We start from the raw sequence: 16935 nt of genomic DNA, 5'->3' as shown, positions 1-16935 counted from the left end.
CTCTCTCTTCCCCTCCCCTCCCTCCCTCTCTCTTCTCCTCCCCTCCCTCCCTCCCTCCCTCTCTCTTCCCCTCCCCTCCCTCCCTCCCTCTCTCTTCCCCTCCCCTCCCTCCCTCCCTCCCTCTCTCTTCCCCTCCCCTCCCTCCCTCTCTCTTCCCCTCCCCTCCCTCCCTCTCTCTTCCCCTCCCCTCCCTCCCTCTCTCTTCCCCTCCCCTCCCTCCCTCTTCCCCTCCCCTCCCTCCCTCTCTCTTCCCCTCCCCTCCCTCCCTCTCTCTTCCCCTCCCCTCCCTCCCTCTCTCTTCCCCTCCCCTCCCTCTCTCTTCCCCTCCCCTCCCTCCCTCTCTCTTCCCCTCCCCTCCCTCCCTCTCTCTTCCCCTCCCCTCCCTCCCTCTCTCTTCCCCTCCCCTCCCTCCCTCTTCCCCTCCCCTCCCTCCCTCTCTCTTCCCCTCCCCTCCCTCCCTCTCTCTTCCCCTCCCCTCCCTCCCTCTCTCTTCCCCTCCCCTCCCTCCCTCTCTCTTCCCCTCCCCTCCCTCCCTCTCTCTTCCCCTCCCCTCCCTCCCTCTCTCTTCCCCTCCCTCCCTCTCTCTTCCCCTCCCCTCCCTCCCTCTCTCTTCCCCTCCCCTCCCTCCCTCTCTCTTCCCCTCCCCTCCCTCCCTCTCTCTTCCCCTCCCCTCCCTCCCTCTCTCTTCCCCTCCCCTCCCTCCCTCTCTCTTCCCCTCCCCTCCCTCCCTCTCTCTTCCCCTCCCCTCCCTCCCTCTCTCTTCCCTTCCCCTCCCTCCCTCTCTCTTCCCTTCCCCGTCCCCCTTCTCCCGTCCCCCTTCTCCCGTCCCCCTTCTCCCTCCCCCCTTCTCCCTCCCCCCTTCTCCCTCCCCCCTTCTCCCTCCCCCCCCTCTTTGATGAAATCCAGGTGCTGTAGTTTTGTTGCCGTTTGATTGGCTGAGTGAATGCATGACCTTGTTTGTGCAGCTGATTTGTTGAGGTGTTGGCAGCTCGTGGCTGTTTTGACCACTCCTTGGGGGAGGTGTTGATGACCTGTCTTCTTGTGTCTTCTTGTGTCCTCCTCTGTCTAGGTTTGGTTCTGAGGTTACGCAATACCAGCCCCTCCCGGTGCCAGTAACACCAGACAAACTGCAGGCTGCCTGGAGGTGAGTTGCTGCCGTTACATTTTACTGACTGATTCTTCTGGGTTCAACTCTGGCCTCTTGTGCTCCCCCTTTGACCCTCCCTTGGCGGTCATGCTGTCGGCTGCCTCGGCCTCACACAGTGGAATTCCCTCCCTGAACCTCTCCTCCTCCTGTAAGAGCCTCGGTAAAACCCACTCATTCCTCCTGATCTTTGCCATCTTTGGTGCAACTTTCCTTTCTCTCATTGATTGGTCTGAACTTTGGGATCAGGTAAGTGTCCAATTGATGTGAGTATTTGTTGAATGTGACGACGTTTCTCTCTGTCTAACTCTTAGATGGGCCCTGGGTCTGCAGTGCAAAGGCAGTCGGAATCTCCTGGGTGCATTGAAAGCAGCGATAGAGAATGACCTCAGTGACGAGCAGGGTCTTTGCAGCATGTATCTTCTGACCAGCGGAGTGCCTGACCAGCAGATGGTAGGAAGCAGCACTGAGTTTAACGGGCTTGGAGTCACAATTTAAAGCAGCCGTGAAATTCACAAGAAATAGGAGCAGGAGTAGACCATTCGGCCCATTGAGCCTGCTCCGCCATTCAATATGATCATGGCTGATCTTGGGCTTTAACTCCACTTTCCTGCCCACTCCCCATATCCCTTGATTCCCTGAGAGGAATGTGGTTACCGCATAGAACAACCACACACACCCCTTCAGGTTATCCGGTCATTGTCTCATTGTTGTGTTTGGGATCTTGCTGTGTGCAATTTGGCTGCTGCGTTTCCTACATTACAACAGTGACTACACTTCAAAAGTCCTTCGTTGGCTGTAAAGCACTTTGGGACATTCTGAGACGGTGAAAGGCGCTATAGAAATGCAAGCCTTTCTTTTCCCTGCTTCTTGTAGTTAAATAATGGATTTGAATGGGAACGTGTACGGAACAATTCACTGGGGAAATCCCTCAGGGCAGCTGGTTCAAATTCAGATCAGACAGATCATAGGAACAGGAGGAGCCAATCAGCCCCTCAAGTCTGTTCTGTCCTTCAATTAGATCATGGCGGATCTGAATCTCAGCTCCATTTACCTGCCTCTCAGCCGTATTCCTTGATAGACTGACCCAACAAAAACCTATCAATCTCAGTCCAGAAAGCTCCAGTTAACCCCCGGCTACCACAGCCTTTTGAGGTCAGGTCTCTGAGGTTTCCACAGAGTGTGTCCGACACGATATCCTACCCACCTCTATTATTCTGCAGGGAGACAGCCTCCTGACCCTCCAGTATACGATAGTTGCCAGAATGGAGTAGCACAGGACTGCCTGCAGGTGTGGAACACAATGCTGGCATTATATTAACTGCTTTCGAGCGGAACTGTCCACATGTGGGGTTAATTGGGAATCCAGATGTGATGATTTGCATTTCTGATCAGTGAATAATGAATGAATTACAGACACCATCTTTGGGCCCGTCATCTCAATCATCATTCACACAGTGAATGCATGTGAACTTTAACCTTTCTGTGTGTTTGTCGGTAAACTGGTGAGAGAAAAAGCAGAGAGTGAGAGTGTCTTTGATTGTTGTGGCTGGTTTTAATTCCTTGGTCACTGACTGGTGGCAGATAGGAGCAGGACAAGGCCATTCGGCCCTTCGAGCCTGCTTCGCCATTCATTATGATCATCCAACTCAAGAACCTGTTCCCGCTTTCTCCCCATATCCTTTCGCCCCAAGAGCGATATCTAACTCCTTCTTGAAAACATACAATGTTTTGGCCTCAACTGCTTTCTGTGGTAGCGAATTCCACAGGCTCACCACTCTCTGGTTGAAGAAATTTCTCCTCATCTCAGTCCTGAAAGGTTTACCCCGTATCTTTAGACTATGACCCCTGGTTCTGGACTCCCCCACCATCGGGAACATCCTTCCTGCATCTACCCTGTCAAGTCCTTTTAGAATTTTATAGGTTTCTATGAGATCCCCCCCTCACTCTTCTGAACTCCAGCGAATATAATCCTAACTGATTCAATCTCTCCTCATACGTCAGTCCCACCATCCCAGGAATCAGTCTGGTAAACCTTCGCTGCATTCCCTCTATAGCAAAAACATCCTTCCTCAGATAAGACCAAAACTGCACAGAATATTCCAGGTGTGGCCTCACCAAGGCCCTGTATAAATGCAGCAAGACATCCCTGCTCCTGTACTCGAATCCTCTCGCTATGAAGGCCAACATACCATTTGCCCTTTTTACCACCTGTGGCACCTGCATGCTTACCTTCAGCGACTGGTGTACGAGAACACCCAGGTCTTGTTGCATATTCCCCTCAGATGATAATCTGCCTTCCTGTTTTTGTTACCAAAGTGGATAACCTCACATTTATCCACATTATACTGCATCTGCCATGTATTTGCCCACTCACTTAACTTGTCCAAATCACCCTGAAGCCTCTCTGCATCCTCCTCACAACTCACCCTCCCACCCAGTTTTGTGTCATCTGAAAATTTGGAGATATTACATTTAGTTCCCTCATCTAAATCATTAATATATATTCGTTCGCCAGAGCTGGCAGGCAGCAATAAAGACAGGGCTAAAATGTGGCGAGTCGAAGAGACTTAGTAGTTGGCAGGAAAAAAGACAGAGGCGCAAGGGGAGAGCCAACTGTGCAACAGCCCCGACAAACAAAATTTCTCTGCAGCACCTGTGGAAGAGCCTGTCACTCTAGAATTGGCCTTTATAGCCACTCCAGGCGCTGCTTCACAAACCACTGACCACCTCCAGGCGCTTACCCATTGTCTCCCGAGATAAGGATGCCCAAAAGAAAGAAAAGAAAGAATATTGTGAATAGCTGGGGTCCTAGCACCGATCCCTGTGGTACCCCACTAGTCACTGCCTGCCATGCAGAAAAAGACCCATTTATCCCTACTCTGCCAACCAATTTTCTATCCATCGCAATACACTACCCCCAATCCCATGCGCTTTAATTTTACACGCTAATCTCTTCTGTGGGATTTTGTCGAAAGCCTTCTGAAAGTCCAAATAAACCACATCCACTGGCTCCCCCTCATCAACTCTAGTAGTTACATCCGCGAACAATTCTAGTAGATTTGTCAAGCATGATTTCCCTTTTGTAAATCCAATTCTACCACTGTTCTCCAAGTGCTCTGCTATAAAATCTTTTATAATGGACTCTTGAATTTTCCCCACTACCGACGTCAGGCTGACTGGTGTATAATTCCCTGCTTTTTCTCTGCCTTAAGTACTCTGGGATGTAGATTATCAGGCCCTGGGGATTTATCGGCCTTCAAATCCATCAATCCCCAATACCATTTCTCTACTAATACTGATTTCCTTCAGTTCCTCTCTCTCACTAAGCCCTGTGTTCCCCAACATTTCTGGTATGATATTTGTGTCCTCCTTTGTGAAGACAGAACCAAAGTATGCATTTAGTTGGTCAGCCATTTCTTTGTTCCCCATAATAAATTCCCCTGTTTCTGACTGTAAGGGACCTACATTTGTCTTCACCAATCTTTTTCTCTTCATATACCTACAGAAACTTTTACAGTCAGTTTTTATGTTCCCCGCAAGCTTGCTCTCATACTCTATTTTCCCCTTCTTATCAATCCCTTGGTCCTCCTTTGCTGAATTCTAAACTGCTCCCAATTCTCAGGTCTGTTGTTTTTTTCTGGTGAATTTTTATGCCTCTTCCTTGGGTCGAATGCTATCTCTAATTTCCCTTGTAAGCCATGGTTTGGCTACCTTTCCCGTTTTACTTTTGCACCAGACAGGGATAAACAATTGTTGCAGTTTATCCATGCGCTCTTTAAATGTTTGCCATTGCCTATCCACCGTCATCCCTTTAAGTAACGTTTCCTAATCCATCATAGCCAACTCACACCTCATATCTTCGTAGTTTCCTTTATTAAGATTCAGGACCCTTGTCTCAGAATCAACTACATCACTCTCCATCTTGATGAAGAATTCTATCATATTATGGTCGCTCATCTCCAAGGGGTCTTGCACCACTAGATTGTCAATTATTCCTCTCTCATTACACAATACCCAGTCTAGGATGGCCTGTTCTCTAGTTGGTTCCTCAACATATTGGTCCAGAAAACCATCCCCTATACACTCCATGAATTCCTCCTCTATGGTATTGTGACGAATTTGATTTGTCCAATCTATATGCAGATTAAAGTCATCCATAATTACAGATGTTCCTTTATCACATGCATCTCTAATTTCCTGTTTAATGCCATTCCCAACATCACCACTGCAGTTTGGGTGTCTATATGCAACCCCCATGAACATTTTTTTGCACCTTAATGTTTCTCAGCTCTACCCATACAGATTCCACATCGTCAGAGCTAATATCTTTCCTCACTATTGCGTTAATTTCCTCTTTAACCAACAATGCAACTCCACCGCCTTTTAGTTTTTTTCTGTCCTTCCTAAATACTGAATATCCCTGGATGTTCATTTCCCATCCCTGGTCACCTTGCAGCCATGTCTCCGTAATCCCGACTTTATCATACCCGTTTACATCTATTTGCACAATTAATTCATCCACTTTATTGCGAATGCTCTGCGTGTTAAGGCACAAAGCCTCAAGGCTTGTCTTTTTAACATTACTTGTCCCCTTCCCAATATTTTTCACTGTGGCCCTGTTTGATTCTGGCCCTTGATTTCTCTGCCTATCACTTTTCTTATTCCCCTTACTGTTTTTTGTTCTTGTCTTTTATCCCTCCTCCTTGAAAAGGTTCCCATCCCCGGCCGTTTTAGTTTAAACCCTCCCCACTCTAGCAAATACTCCCCCTGGGACAGCAGTCCTGGTCCTGCCCAGGTGTAACCCGTCCAGTTTGTACTGGTCCCACCTCCCCCAGAACCAGTCCCAATGTCCCAGGAATCTAAAACCCTTCCCCTCACACTATCTCTTCAGCCACGTATTCATCCGATATATCCTGCTATTTCTACTCTGACTAGCACATGGCACTGCTAGTAATCCTGAGATCACTACCTTTGAGGTCCTACTTTTCAACTTACTTCCTAACTCCCTACATTCTGCTTTTAGGACCTCATCCCTTTTTTTACCTACGTCGTTTGTACCAATGTGTACCACGACCACTGGCTATTCACCCTCCCCCTTCAGAATGTCCTGTAACCGCTCTGAGACATCCTTGACCCTAGCACCAGGGAGGCAACATACCATCCAGGAGTTTCTTTTGCGGCCACAGAAACTCCTATCTATTCCCCTTACAACTGAATCCCCTATAACTATTGCATTCCCACACTTTTTACTCCTCCCCTGTGCAGCAGAGCCAACCATGGTGCAATGAATTGGGCTGTTGCTGCTTTCCCCTGAGAGGCCATTCCCTCCAATAGTAACCAAAGCAGTATATGTTTGTTCAGTAAATATCCACGTGAGGAACATTTACCTCGATTGTGTGTGAGGGGTTTTCCACTAAAATTAGTGTCTGTGGTTAAAGTGGTGTCGTCACAGCAACACCTGGGGCTAGTCAATGATTTCTATTGGACGATGTTGGAACCAACATGAAATGGTTACTTTGCATTTATCTTTTTTAATATTTTTAATATTTTGAACTGTGACATATCAAAATATTACACTAGCAGATCTCCCACGACATTGCTCAGACTAAGTCAGATGTTGTGCTGGTTTATACGGACAGAAGCATCATATATTCATTTGGAATGTATAATGTACTGTTCTGCTAACTTGTAGGTCTGTGTTCCTTTTTAAGGCCACAAAATGCAATTGCTGTTAAGTAAACACTGGGTGAGGCCAGAGTTAAAGGAAGAAAGAGCCTGCATTTATATAGCAACTTTATGGTTTGCTCCCAGGAGTTTACATAGTGCTTCACTTGGAGTTAATTTCTGAAATTCAGTCACGGTTGTGATGTAGCCTCGTCCTTGATTAGTTTAGGCAGTGGGTGTTTGCTGTAACTGCACTCCACAACACTGCAGTCTAGTTATGTGACCATGCTCTGTGCCTTCTGGGAATGTGTGTGTTGCCGATCAGGTTTGAATTTCTCATTCTGAAGCCGGTGTTTCTGTCGGTTGTGCTGCAGGCCACGATCTGTTCGTACGTTGCCGAAGTCTGCGGAGGTCGCGACCTGCAACTTCACGTCTGCCTTTTCAGCATCGGTGACTTTGATCTGGGTGGGACGGTCCCCGCCCGTTACGCCTCTCCACGAGAAACGGCCTGTGAGCTGCGTGAACTGGCTCAGTCAGGCCGGGGAAGATTCCACTGGTTTCAGGAAACAGGTGAGTGAGAAAGGTCTGGATGTTTACAGGCTGTGCGGAGCTCCCAGTCTGCTCTCCGATACTCAGCTCTGTTTCTTGACCAATATAGAGAGAAGTGTTAAACCAGGGGGCACCAGCACTTTTCAATTCATTCTCGGGATGCGGGCATCAGTGGCAAGGCTGTTATTTATTACCCTCCATAGGCTCAATCGGTCACTTCAAAGGGCAGTTAAGAGACAGTGGTTAAGTGTGGGACTGGAGTCACATATGGGCCACTCTGGGTAAGGATGGGTTTTTACTACATTCCAACAGCTTCATGGTCACTTTTACTAATCCCAGTTTTGTATTCCCGGCTATATTTAAATTATCAAACGATTATAGTGGGATTTGAACTTGCGTTCTTTGAATAATTATTCCAGTAACCACTGCACCACAGTATGCACCAGACTGTGACAGAAAAGTGCGGGCTCTGCTTCTCCGTTGCAGAAACCATTCTCAGGCCATGATGTAATGTAACCAGATGCTCAAACCTCCACACAGTCAGTTAAAGTCTTTTTTTCCAGCCAGTCTGACGATTGAACACTGGATACATTCTGTCCTGGCTTACTTCAAACATGCAGTGATAGCCCCCCGTGGTGGGAATTGTGGAATGGACACACAGGTGGTTAATGCAGGTTAATGTGGAGATGTGTGACTTAGTACATTCTAGGAGGCCCTGTTGGTCTTGGGGAGGTGGGGGGTATTTGTGGAGTGAGTGGTACCTGTGCCGTGCAGGCCTGACAGGTCCCAGGTTGGATCCCCAATCGATGATGAGCGATCTGATCTCAGCCAGGTTTGCAGGTGGGGTGGTCCCACTGGTTAAGGGCATCTGCATTAGGAAGGGTTGTGGGTTGGTGGGAAATCATTCAGGATTGCTGCTCTTAATGGTCCTGCTGGGAAGGTGCATGGGTACGGACATTGGGTGAGGACTGGCGCAGACTTGGCTGCGGTGACTCCCAATACAGTTGAATAGCTGACCAACAGTCAGTGTTTAGACTGGCACAGAAAGCCTGCTCACCTGGAGGTGTCCATAGAAAAGTAGCCCAGTGCCTTTAGGAGAGGAGGGTAGATAACTAGATGAAATGGGTAAATATTCTGGTATATGTGTGTGGAATGTCTGATTCTATGGGATTTTTTTTTAGGTATTATAGAGAGTGACGACATTTGCCTTCTATTGGCTGAAATGGAGAAAGCTGCCAACTACTCACAGAAGGTGTGTTTAATAACCTGAAGCATTGCAATAATTGTTACCACATTAAAACCCCTGACATTTGTTTAGTTAATATCCATGGGTGTATTTATCTCTATTGTGTATGAAGTGTTTTCCACTAAAATTAATGGATGAGATTAAAATTCTTTACATAGAGGGTGGTGAGTGCCTGGAACTTGTTGCCGGGGGAGGTGGTGGAAGCAGGTACGATAGTGACGTTTAAGAGGCATCTTGACAAATACATGAATAGGAAGGGAATAGAGGGGATACAGTCCCCGGAAGCGCAGAAGGTGTTAGTTTAGACAGGCATCAAGATCGGCGCAGGCTTGGAGGGCCGAATGGCCTGTTCCTGTGCTGTACTGTTCTTTGCTGTCACCATAGTAACGCACCCCTATCTCTGTAAACCTCCGACAACCCTCCGAGATCTCTGCACTCCTCCAGTTCTGGCCTCTTGTACGTCCCCGATCTCCATCACTGTACCTTTGGCGGCCGTACCTTCAGCTGCCTGGACCTGAAACCCTGCACCTCCCTACACCTCTCCGCCTCTCTCTTCTCCTTTACGACGCTGCTTAGAACCTGTCCCCATCCAGTCCCAATATCTCCTTACATGGCTCAGTGTCAAATTTTGTTTGATTATGCACCTGTGAGGTGCCTTGGGACTTTTTAGCATGTTAAAGGCACTTTATAAATACAGGTTGTTGATCTATGCCGTGATTTCTGTTGGATAACACTTGATTACAATGAATCTTGAAGGGTGCCTTCCCTCCTTGTACAGTGTGTGATGCTGGTCGAGTCATTAAAGAGACGCTCAGTGAAGCAGTCGCAAGAACCGCCGGACTCGGCCGATAGTTTGAAGATGTTGGTGAAAAGGGAGAATCGTTGCTCTCAGAAGCTGATTGCTCCAAAACCCACAGCCCTGACCCTGGCCAGAATGGTAAGGCCATTCTTTAGCAACACATGACCGATGAACACTCTGTCTGTCTGAATTTCGAAAAGAATGGGGAAGGAGCCAGCACATGCATTGATACCATTCCATCCAGTCATAGTGCAGCCAATCCCAGCATTGATCATCTCCCGAACCACAACATCACCTGGTGCAAGCAGAGACAGAAGCTGTACCTGTCCTGGGAGTGTTTGATGGGGACAGTGTAGAGGAAGCTTTACTCTGTATCTAACCCTGTACTGTACCTGTCCTGGGAGTGTTTGATGGGGACAGTGTAGAGGAAGCTTTACTCTGTATCTAACCCTGTACTGTACCTGTCCTGGGAGTGTTTGATGGGGACAGTGTAGAGGAAGCTTTACTCTGTATCTAACCCAGTTTTTTTTTTTTCTTTTTTTTTTCTCAAGGTGGCCTTTATACCCCAGGCCCCTTTTATATATTCTATGTCGAGGGGGCCTTTATTCCTCAGGCCCCCTTTATAAACATACTTATATTTTTTAAAATAACTTTATTAAGACGAGAAATAAACAAAACTCAAATTAAAATGCCATTCTCGGCGTCGACAATGCACGCCAGTCCCTGCGGTGCCCGCCGGTTGCGGAAGGCCTCAAGCGTACCGGCGGTCACCGCATGCTCCTTCTCCAGGGACACCCGGGCGCGAACGTAACCGCGGAAGAGGGGCAGGCAATCGGGGAGGACAAAACCCCCGACGGCCCGCAGCCTGGACCTGTGAATTGCCACCTTGGCTAGGCCCAGGAGCAGACCGACGAGGAGATCCTCCTCCCGGCCCATGCCCCTCCGCACCGGGTGCCCAAAGATCAGGAGCGTGGGACTGAAGTGCAGCCAGAACTTGAGGAGCAGCCCCTTCATATACTCAAATAGGGGCTGCAACCTCTCACACTCCATATATACATGGAACACGGACTCGTCCAGGCCGCAGAAAGTACAGGCGGCCTGGGAGTCCGTGAACCTACTTAAAAGTCTATTGCACGGGACTGCCCTGTGCAACACCCTCCATCCCAGGTCCCCGATGTAAAGGGGGAAGACTCCCGCGTAGAGAGACCTCCATCGGGGTTTCCCCTCGCCACCAGATGGCAACGCGGACCGCCAGGGCGTGTCCGGCCGGCTGACGAGGGCGAGGAAGTGGAGAGTGTGCAGGAGCAGCCCGTACAGGAAACCCCTCCGCGCCGATTGGAATGGCACGGAGGGCATTTCCAAGAGGCGGCTCGGGTTGTACGGGACCGGCTCCCGAGGAGGGTTTCGGGGCCTGGGTCCGATGAGCAGTTCCGGCCGAGCGGGGGTCAGCTCAGCCGGGATCGCTCCGCACTCCCGAGCCCCCTCGCCAACGGCAGTGAGGGGAGTCCCGGGGGTTTCGGCTACTCCTCCGCCCGCCGGACCGTCCCCGGAGTCGGCCGCCCGGACAGCCGAGACGCTCTCCTCCGCCGGTGGGGGAGCGCCCTGACTGGAGGCGACCATGTTCCAGACTCGGAATAGATCCCGGTAAAAGACAGGCAACTCCCTCAGAGAGGCGCAGCTAACGGACTCCACCGGGAGCTGCGTGTCGTCTTGAAGGCAGTGACACTGGCGGAAAAAATACGTCGCCAGCGCACACCATCTGGGAGGACGCTCAACATACAGGTATCTCTGCAGGGTCCGAAGGCGGAGAGTCACAGCCTGGGTGCGGACGCACACCAGCGACTGGCCGCCCTCCTCAATCGGGAGACTCAGGACCGCGGCAGAGACCCAGTGTTTCCTCTTGCCGCAGAAGAAATCGACGAGTTTCTTCTGGATCTTGGTGGCAAATACAGGGGGCGGGGCCAAAGTGACCAACCGGTACCACAGCATGGAGGCCACCAGTTGGTTTATGACCAGCGCTCGGCCCCTGTAGGAAAGCACTCGGAGCAGTCCTGTCCAGCGCACCAGCCGAGCGGTGACTTTCGCCTCCAACTCCTGCCAGTTTGCCGGCCAGGCTTCCTCAGCGGGGCTAAGGTGGACTCCCAGATAGAGGAGGTGCGTGGCGCTCCACGCAAAAGGTGTCATCTCCTCCGGCAGGGAGTCCACCTGCCACTGACCAACGAGGAGTCCGGAACATTTCTCCCAATTGATCCTCGCGGAGGACGCGGCAGAAAAGGTCTGCTGGCAGTTGCGCAACCTCCGCAAGTCAACGGGATCTGTGATTGCGAGGAGCACATCGTTGGCGTAAGCCGAGAGGACGACCCGCATGGCCGGCTCGCGCAGAGCCAATCCCGTCAACCTCCTGTGAAGCAGGCACAGGAAGGGCTCCACGCAGATGGTATACAATTGGCCGGACATGGGGCATCCCTGACGCACTCCTTTCCCAAAGCGAAGGGGCGCCGTCAAGGACCCGTTAACTTTGACTAGACACTCTGCGGTGGCCTATAAAAGTCGGACCTGGGCCACAAAATGCGGCCCGAGTCCAAAAGCGCGCAGAGTCCCGAAAAGGTAATCGTGATCCACCCTTTCGAACGCCTTCTCCTGATCGAGGGAGAGAAAGGCGACCGACTGACCAGTCCTCTGGGAAAGATGGATTAGGTCCCGGACCAGGTGGATGTTGTCCTGGATGGACCAGCCCGGGACCGTGTAGGACTGGTTGGGGTGGATCATGTGGGCCAGCACGGAGCCCAGCCGGGTAGACATAGCCCGGGCAAAGACCTTATAATCCGTGCTGAGGAGGGAGACCGGACGCCAGTTTTTAAGCAGGCGGAGATCGCCCCTCTTCGGCAGCAGGACGATGACCACCCTGCGCCACAAGAGGGGCATCTCCCCGGTCGCCAGGCTTTCCCCCAGGACCCGCGCGTAATCGTCCCCCAGGACGTCCCAGAACGCCCCGAGGAACTCCACGGTCAACCCATCCAGCCCTGGGGATTTGCCCCTCGAGAGCTGGTGGAGGGCGCCAGTCAGCTCCGCCAACATGAGCGGAGCCTCCAATCCTTCGGCGCCCTCCGGGCTGACCTGCGGCAGGTCCTCCCACAAAACTCTGCGCGCATCCTCACTGGACGGATCCGGAGAGAACAACGCACTGTAATAAGTACGGACCAGGAGGCCCATTCCCTCCGGATCCGTGATGGAGGATCCGTCGTCGGCCAGCAGCTCGACGAGCTGCTTACGGACCCCCCGCCATTTTTCCAGCGAGTAGAAGAAGGGTGAGGCGCGGTCCAAATCTTCCAGGATCTGGATCCGCGACCTCACGTACGCGCCTCGGGACCCTATGAGCTGCAGGTCCCTCAGCGCGCCCTTCTTCTCTTTGTACGCCTGCCACAGGGCCGGGTCCACGACGGCATGACCGAGGCGGGACTCCAAGTCGAGCACCTCCCTCTCAAGGCGCCCGATCTCGGCTTCCCGCCTCTTGGTCGACCCCTTCGCGTACTCCTGACAGAAGATGCGGATGTCAGTCTTGCCCACATCCCACCATAGCCTCAAGGAGGGGAAGCCCCCCTGCTTCCTTCTCCAGTCGGCCCAGAATCGACAGAACGAGTCCCGAAATCGCTCGTCCTCCAGCAGCCGGTTGTTAAAGTGCCAGTATGCGGACCCCGCCCGCGTGCGGAGCGGAGTGAACTCCGCCCACACCAGGTGGTGGTCCGAGCACGGCACTAGCCGCATGGAGGCCGCCGAGACGCGGGAGACTTACGCCTGTGAAATGTAGAGGCGGTCGATTCGTGACCCCCCTCCTTCAGACCTCCACGTGAAGGCGCTGGAGTCGGGATGGAGATTCCGCCAGACGTCCACCAAGTTAAGGGAGCTGATCAGTCCCCTCAACTTCTCCACCGACGCTTGGCCGCGCTGGGGACCGGAGCGATCCCCCACCTCGAGGGTGCAGTTAAAATCCCCCCACGAGGATGATGCACTCGCCGCTATCGATGGAGCTCAAGAGAGCGGACACTTCTTCAAAGAAGCGCGCTTGCAACGCGCCGGGCCTGGGCGCGTACACGTTCACAAAGTGGAGCGGCACGCTACCCAGGCGAACGGCGAGGTGGAGCAAGCGGCCCGGCACTAGCTCCTTGACCCCCAAGATCTCCGGCTGAAAAGTCGGGGCCAACAAGATAGCCACCCCACTAGAAATAGCGGTGAAGTGACTCATGTAGACCCCACCCTGCCACTCCAGGAGCCAGGTGGCTTCGTCTCCCGGAACGGTGTGGGTTTCCTGCAGAAAGCTCACCGCGTATCTCCCTTCCCTAAGGACTGAGAGATTGTGAAATCTGCGGTGAGCCCCTCTGCTGCCGTTGATGTTGAGGCTGGCTATGGTTATCTTCATGTCAAAGGTACTTAAAACCCGTCACCAACACCTCACTGTGAGGAGGGAGTGGAAGTGCACCTGGCCCTCCACTCCCCCAGCAACCCATTGAGGAACACATTAAAACGGCGCCTCTCAACCAGTTTCACGTCCGCGCGCTTGCCCGCTATCTTAAGGGCGGCACGGACGGACTGTATGATCAGCGCCAGATTCGACCAACGGTCGAGGGCCAGCTGAACTTTATTGCGGCAACCCCTGCAAGCCGCGAGGAAATCCCGGAGTTCCGCCGTGGGGATGAGAGGAGATTCGGTGGGAGGCACGAGGGACTTCACCACCTCACTGGCGATGGAATCAAGATCATCCTCCGTGCCCCGCACCGAATCCCCATCCTCCTCCGGGTCGTCACCGCCAGCGGCCGACACATCTACCACACACTGTGGGGCGGACGTCCCGGCCGCGCCAGCTGGTCCCGCCTCCGTCACGATCCCACCCCCAGGATCGATGGCGGAGGAGTCCTCTCTGGGTTCTATTGTGAAACTGGAGCCTGTAGGCACCAGCGGTTCAGGACCCCCCTCCACCTCCGTCCCTGGGCCAATGAGTGGTCCAGGGGAGACAGAAGTTCCGGACTCCGGGAAACCAGCCGGAGCCGAGACTGGAGGCGGAGGGAGGAGGCTATCTCCCGCTCCGCCAGCACCCACAGGCCCAGCAGATGGGGCAGCATTCTCAGTTATAACTGGGTCGGGTGTCTCCTGGTTGGTGGTGGACTCCGGCTGGGAGGCCCGACCCTCTGGGGCCTCGCCCTCCCCTTCATTCAGGGCACCCGACCCAGTAGCAGTGGCAGAATGGGCGGTGTCCCCAGGCTCCCCCACCACAAGCAGGGCCCCATTTACTCCTTCAGGAGGGGCCTCAAGTACCGGGGCCTTCCCCTCCCCTCCATCCTGAGGAATAGAGTGCTCCTGCCCGGACTTTGCAGCCTTGGTGGTGGCGGTAGGGGAAACCTGGGGACCCGAAACAGGAGACAGCTCCCCTCCAACAGATGGGCCCTGCGCCTCAGGGCCCCTTGTTACCTCTGTGGAGGGGTGCCTTCTCCTCTTTTTCCCAGTTGTGTGCGGAGGCTCAGAGACCTCCATATCATCAGAGGCCTCCACCTCCACACTCTCCTTTTTTTTATTCACCCTGGGCCTGAGCCCAGCCCTGGGCAAGTTGACTTCCCGAGATCGGGCCTTGGGCTGAGCTCAGGCTCGGGTAGTGTCACGGTGTCCAGGGGACGCGCCTCTCGATGTTTATTTCTCCTCCGCGCCTTCCTTCCACTTGGACGGTCACCCCCCTCCCTGCCGGAGGCCGTGAAAACCACAGCCTCCGGTACCGACTGAATGGTATCTGGTGGTGGTGTAGGGGGGGTGGGAGGAGGTGCAGCGTCGCCACCCTGGGCCGCCGAGTTGGAGTTGGCAGCCGGGAGGTTGGGACAGTTCTTACGAACATGCCCCATCCCCTTACAGACATGGCACCGCACCCCGTCCAAGGTCCAGAAGACGCGGTAGGCCGTCCCCTGGAATTCTACATAAAAGTGGCCCTCTGTCACCTCCTCCCGCGCCAGCTGCATGAATAACTGGCGGCGGAAGGAGTACACGTGTCGGAGGCTGTTCTCCCGAAGACCGAGCGGGACTGGGGTGAGCCCCGTCTTTACCTCCCCCAGATGGTGCAGGTGGGGAAGGAGGAGCTCACCAGGAATGAAGGGTGGGACATTGGATAGAATGAGCCTTTGCGCAGTGGTCTCCAGGGGGTCCACTGGCAGAAAGGTCCCGCCCACGGTGAGCCCCTTGCTCAGAGCCAGGGACACCGCCCGCTCGGTCTTCAGGAAAAACACTGCCTTCCCGTACATTTTAGAGGCTGCAACAATGGCCGAAGGGCCGACAGCCTCGGCCATTGCTTTCACGCATGCCTCGATAGTCATGTTCGGGTGGACGTAGCTCTTGACCCCATGCTTCGATGTTAATAAAGCAAACGGTGACGGGACAACAGGTGCAGCTGCAGCAGCCGCAGCAGCATATGAACGGGAAGGCCCCGCCACCGGCGAAGAGGGGCTTGCCATGGGGTCGCAGAGCTACGCCCACCCCCAAGAAACGAAGCACACGACAGTTTTCTTAAACACAAACAATATGATGGGGGAGGGGGGGATGGGAATAGAGGAGGATAGGGCTGAAAAGGACAAGGAGAGGAGAGGATAGGTGGCCGAGTGATGGAAGAGAGAGAACAGCTGCAAGGATGTTACACTTCAATTGGTGGTTGGAGCACCTTCCTGCAGAGTCGACACTCCACTCTTCCAGTTAGGGGAGGGTTCTTCGCCCGGGTCGGTTAGAGCCGCCCGGTTCTCTCCCTTTTCTGTTGTTGTATAAGGATTTTCTTCAGCCGGGCAGCTCCAGCCGTCCCGAGCCACACAGTTGGGGGTGGGGAGGGAGCCCCTTTTGTGCAGGATGGCAGATAAACACAAGAGTTAGTACAGGGGCTCCCTATAGAATTTGGCAGCCCCACCCCTGGATCTTCCGGTGCCTTCTCCCTCCCCCAACAGTCCAAACAACCAACAGTTCTCTGGTGCTCCAACACCCACCTCTCCAAAATGACTCTCAGGTCTTCTTAGTCTTGAAAAAGTGCAACAGTTCCTCAGTAAATGCAGCTGTCTCCACTCTACAGTCACCTCTTTGCAGTTATTCCACTCTCCTCTCTCCAGTTGCTGCACTCTCCACTCTGCAATTGCTGCAACACAGGTGCAGCTGCTCCCCCTGATTGCTGGCAGGAAGTGCTCCAAATTGACCAGCCAATCCCAGTGCTCTACCTGTCTTGGGAGTGTTTGATGGGGACAGTGTAGAGGGAGCTTTACTCTGTATCCAGCCCTGTGCTGTACCTGTCCTGGGAGTGTTTGATGAGGACAGTGTAGAGGGAGCTTTACTCTGTATCGAACCCCGCGCGCAAAATCTCACTCAAAATGTGGTTATTCAGAATTTTGCTATATTTTGTGTTTCTATTGAATGAATAAACAGGTTTGGGTGATATGATGGAGGGAACCTGGTTTGGAGGAGTTCCTGAGCCAGTCAGTGTGTGGGAGAGTGAGTAACACTGAGATTCGGAGCTGGAAT

General features: G+C 53.0%; 1 protein-coding gene across 7 annotated transcripts in view; it reads left to right on the top strand.

The window, feature by feature from the left end:
- Positions 1-16935, top strand: part of vwa3a (von Willebrand factor A domain containing 3A) — a 59344-nt gene that overhangs the window by 28609 nt on the left and 13800 nt on the right. For all 7 annotated transcript variants that reach the window (XM_068056638.1, XM_068056641.1, XM_068056642.1 and 4 more), the window contains 5 exons: positions 1070-1144; positions 1459-1597; positions 7186-7381; positions 8542-8612; positions 9385-9543. In XM_068056638.1, coding sequence (XP_067912739.1) covers positions 1070-1144; positions 1459-1597; positions 7186-7381; positions 8542-8612; positions 9385-9543 — 640 coding nt within the window. The remainder of the gene's footprint in view (positions 1-1069; positions 1145-1458; positions 1598-7185; positions 7382-8541; positions 8613-9384; positions 9544-16935) is intronic.

This window comes from Heterodontus francisci, chromosome 24 (genome assembly GCF_036365525.1).
Source record: "Heterodontus francisci isolate sHetFra1 chromosome 24, sHetFra1.hap1, whole genome shotgun sequence".
Classification (NCBI taxonomy): Eukaryota; Metazoa; Chordata; class Chondrichthyes; order Heterodontiformes; family Heterodontidae; genus Heterodontus; species Heterodontus francisci.
The sequence above is the reverse complement of the archived record's forward strand: the minus strand, read 5'-3'. Positions and strand labels throughout refer to the sequence as shown.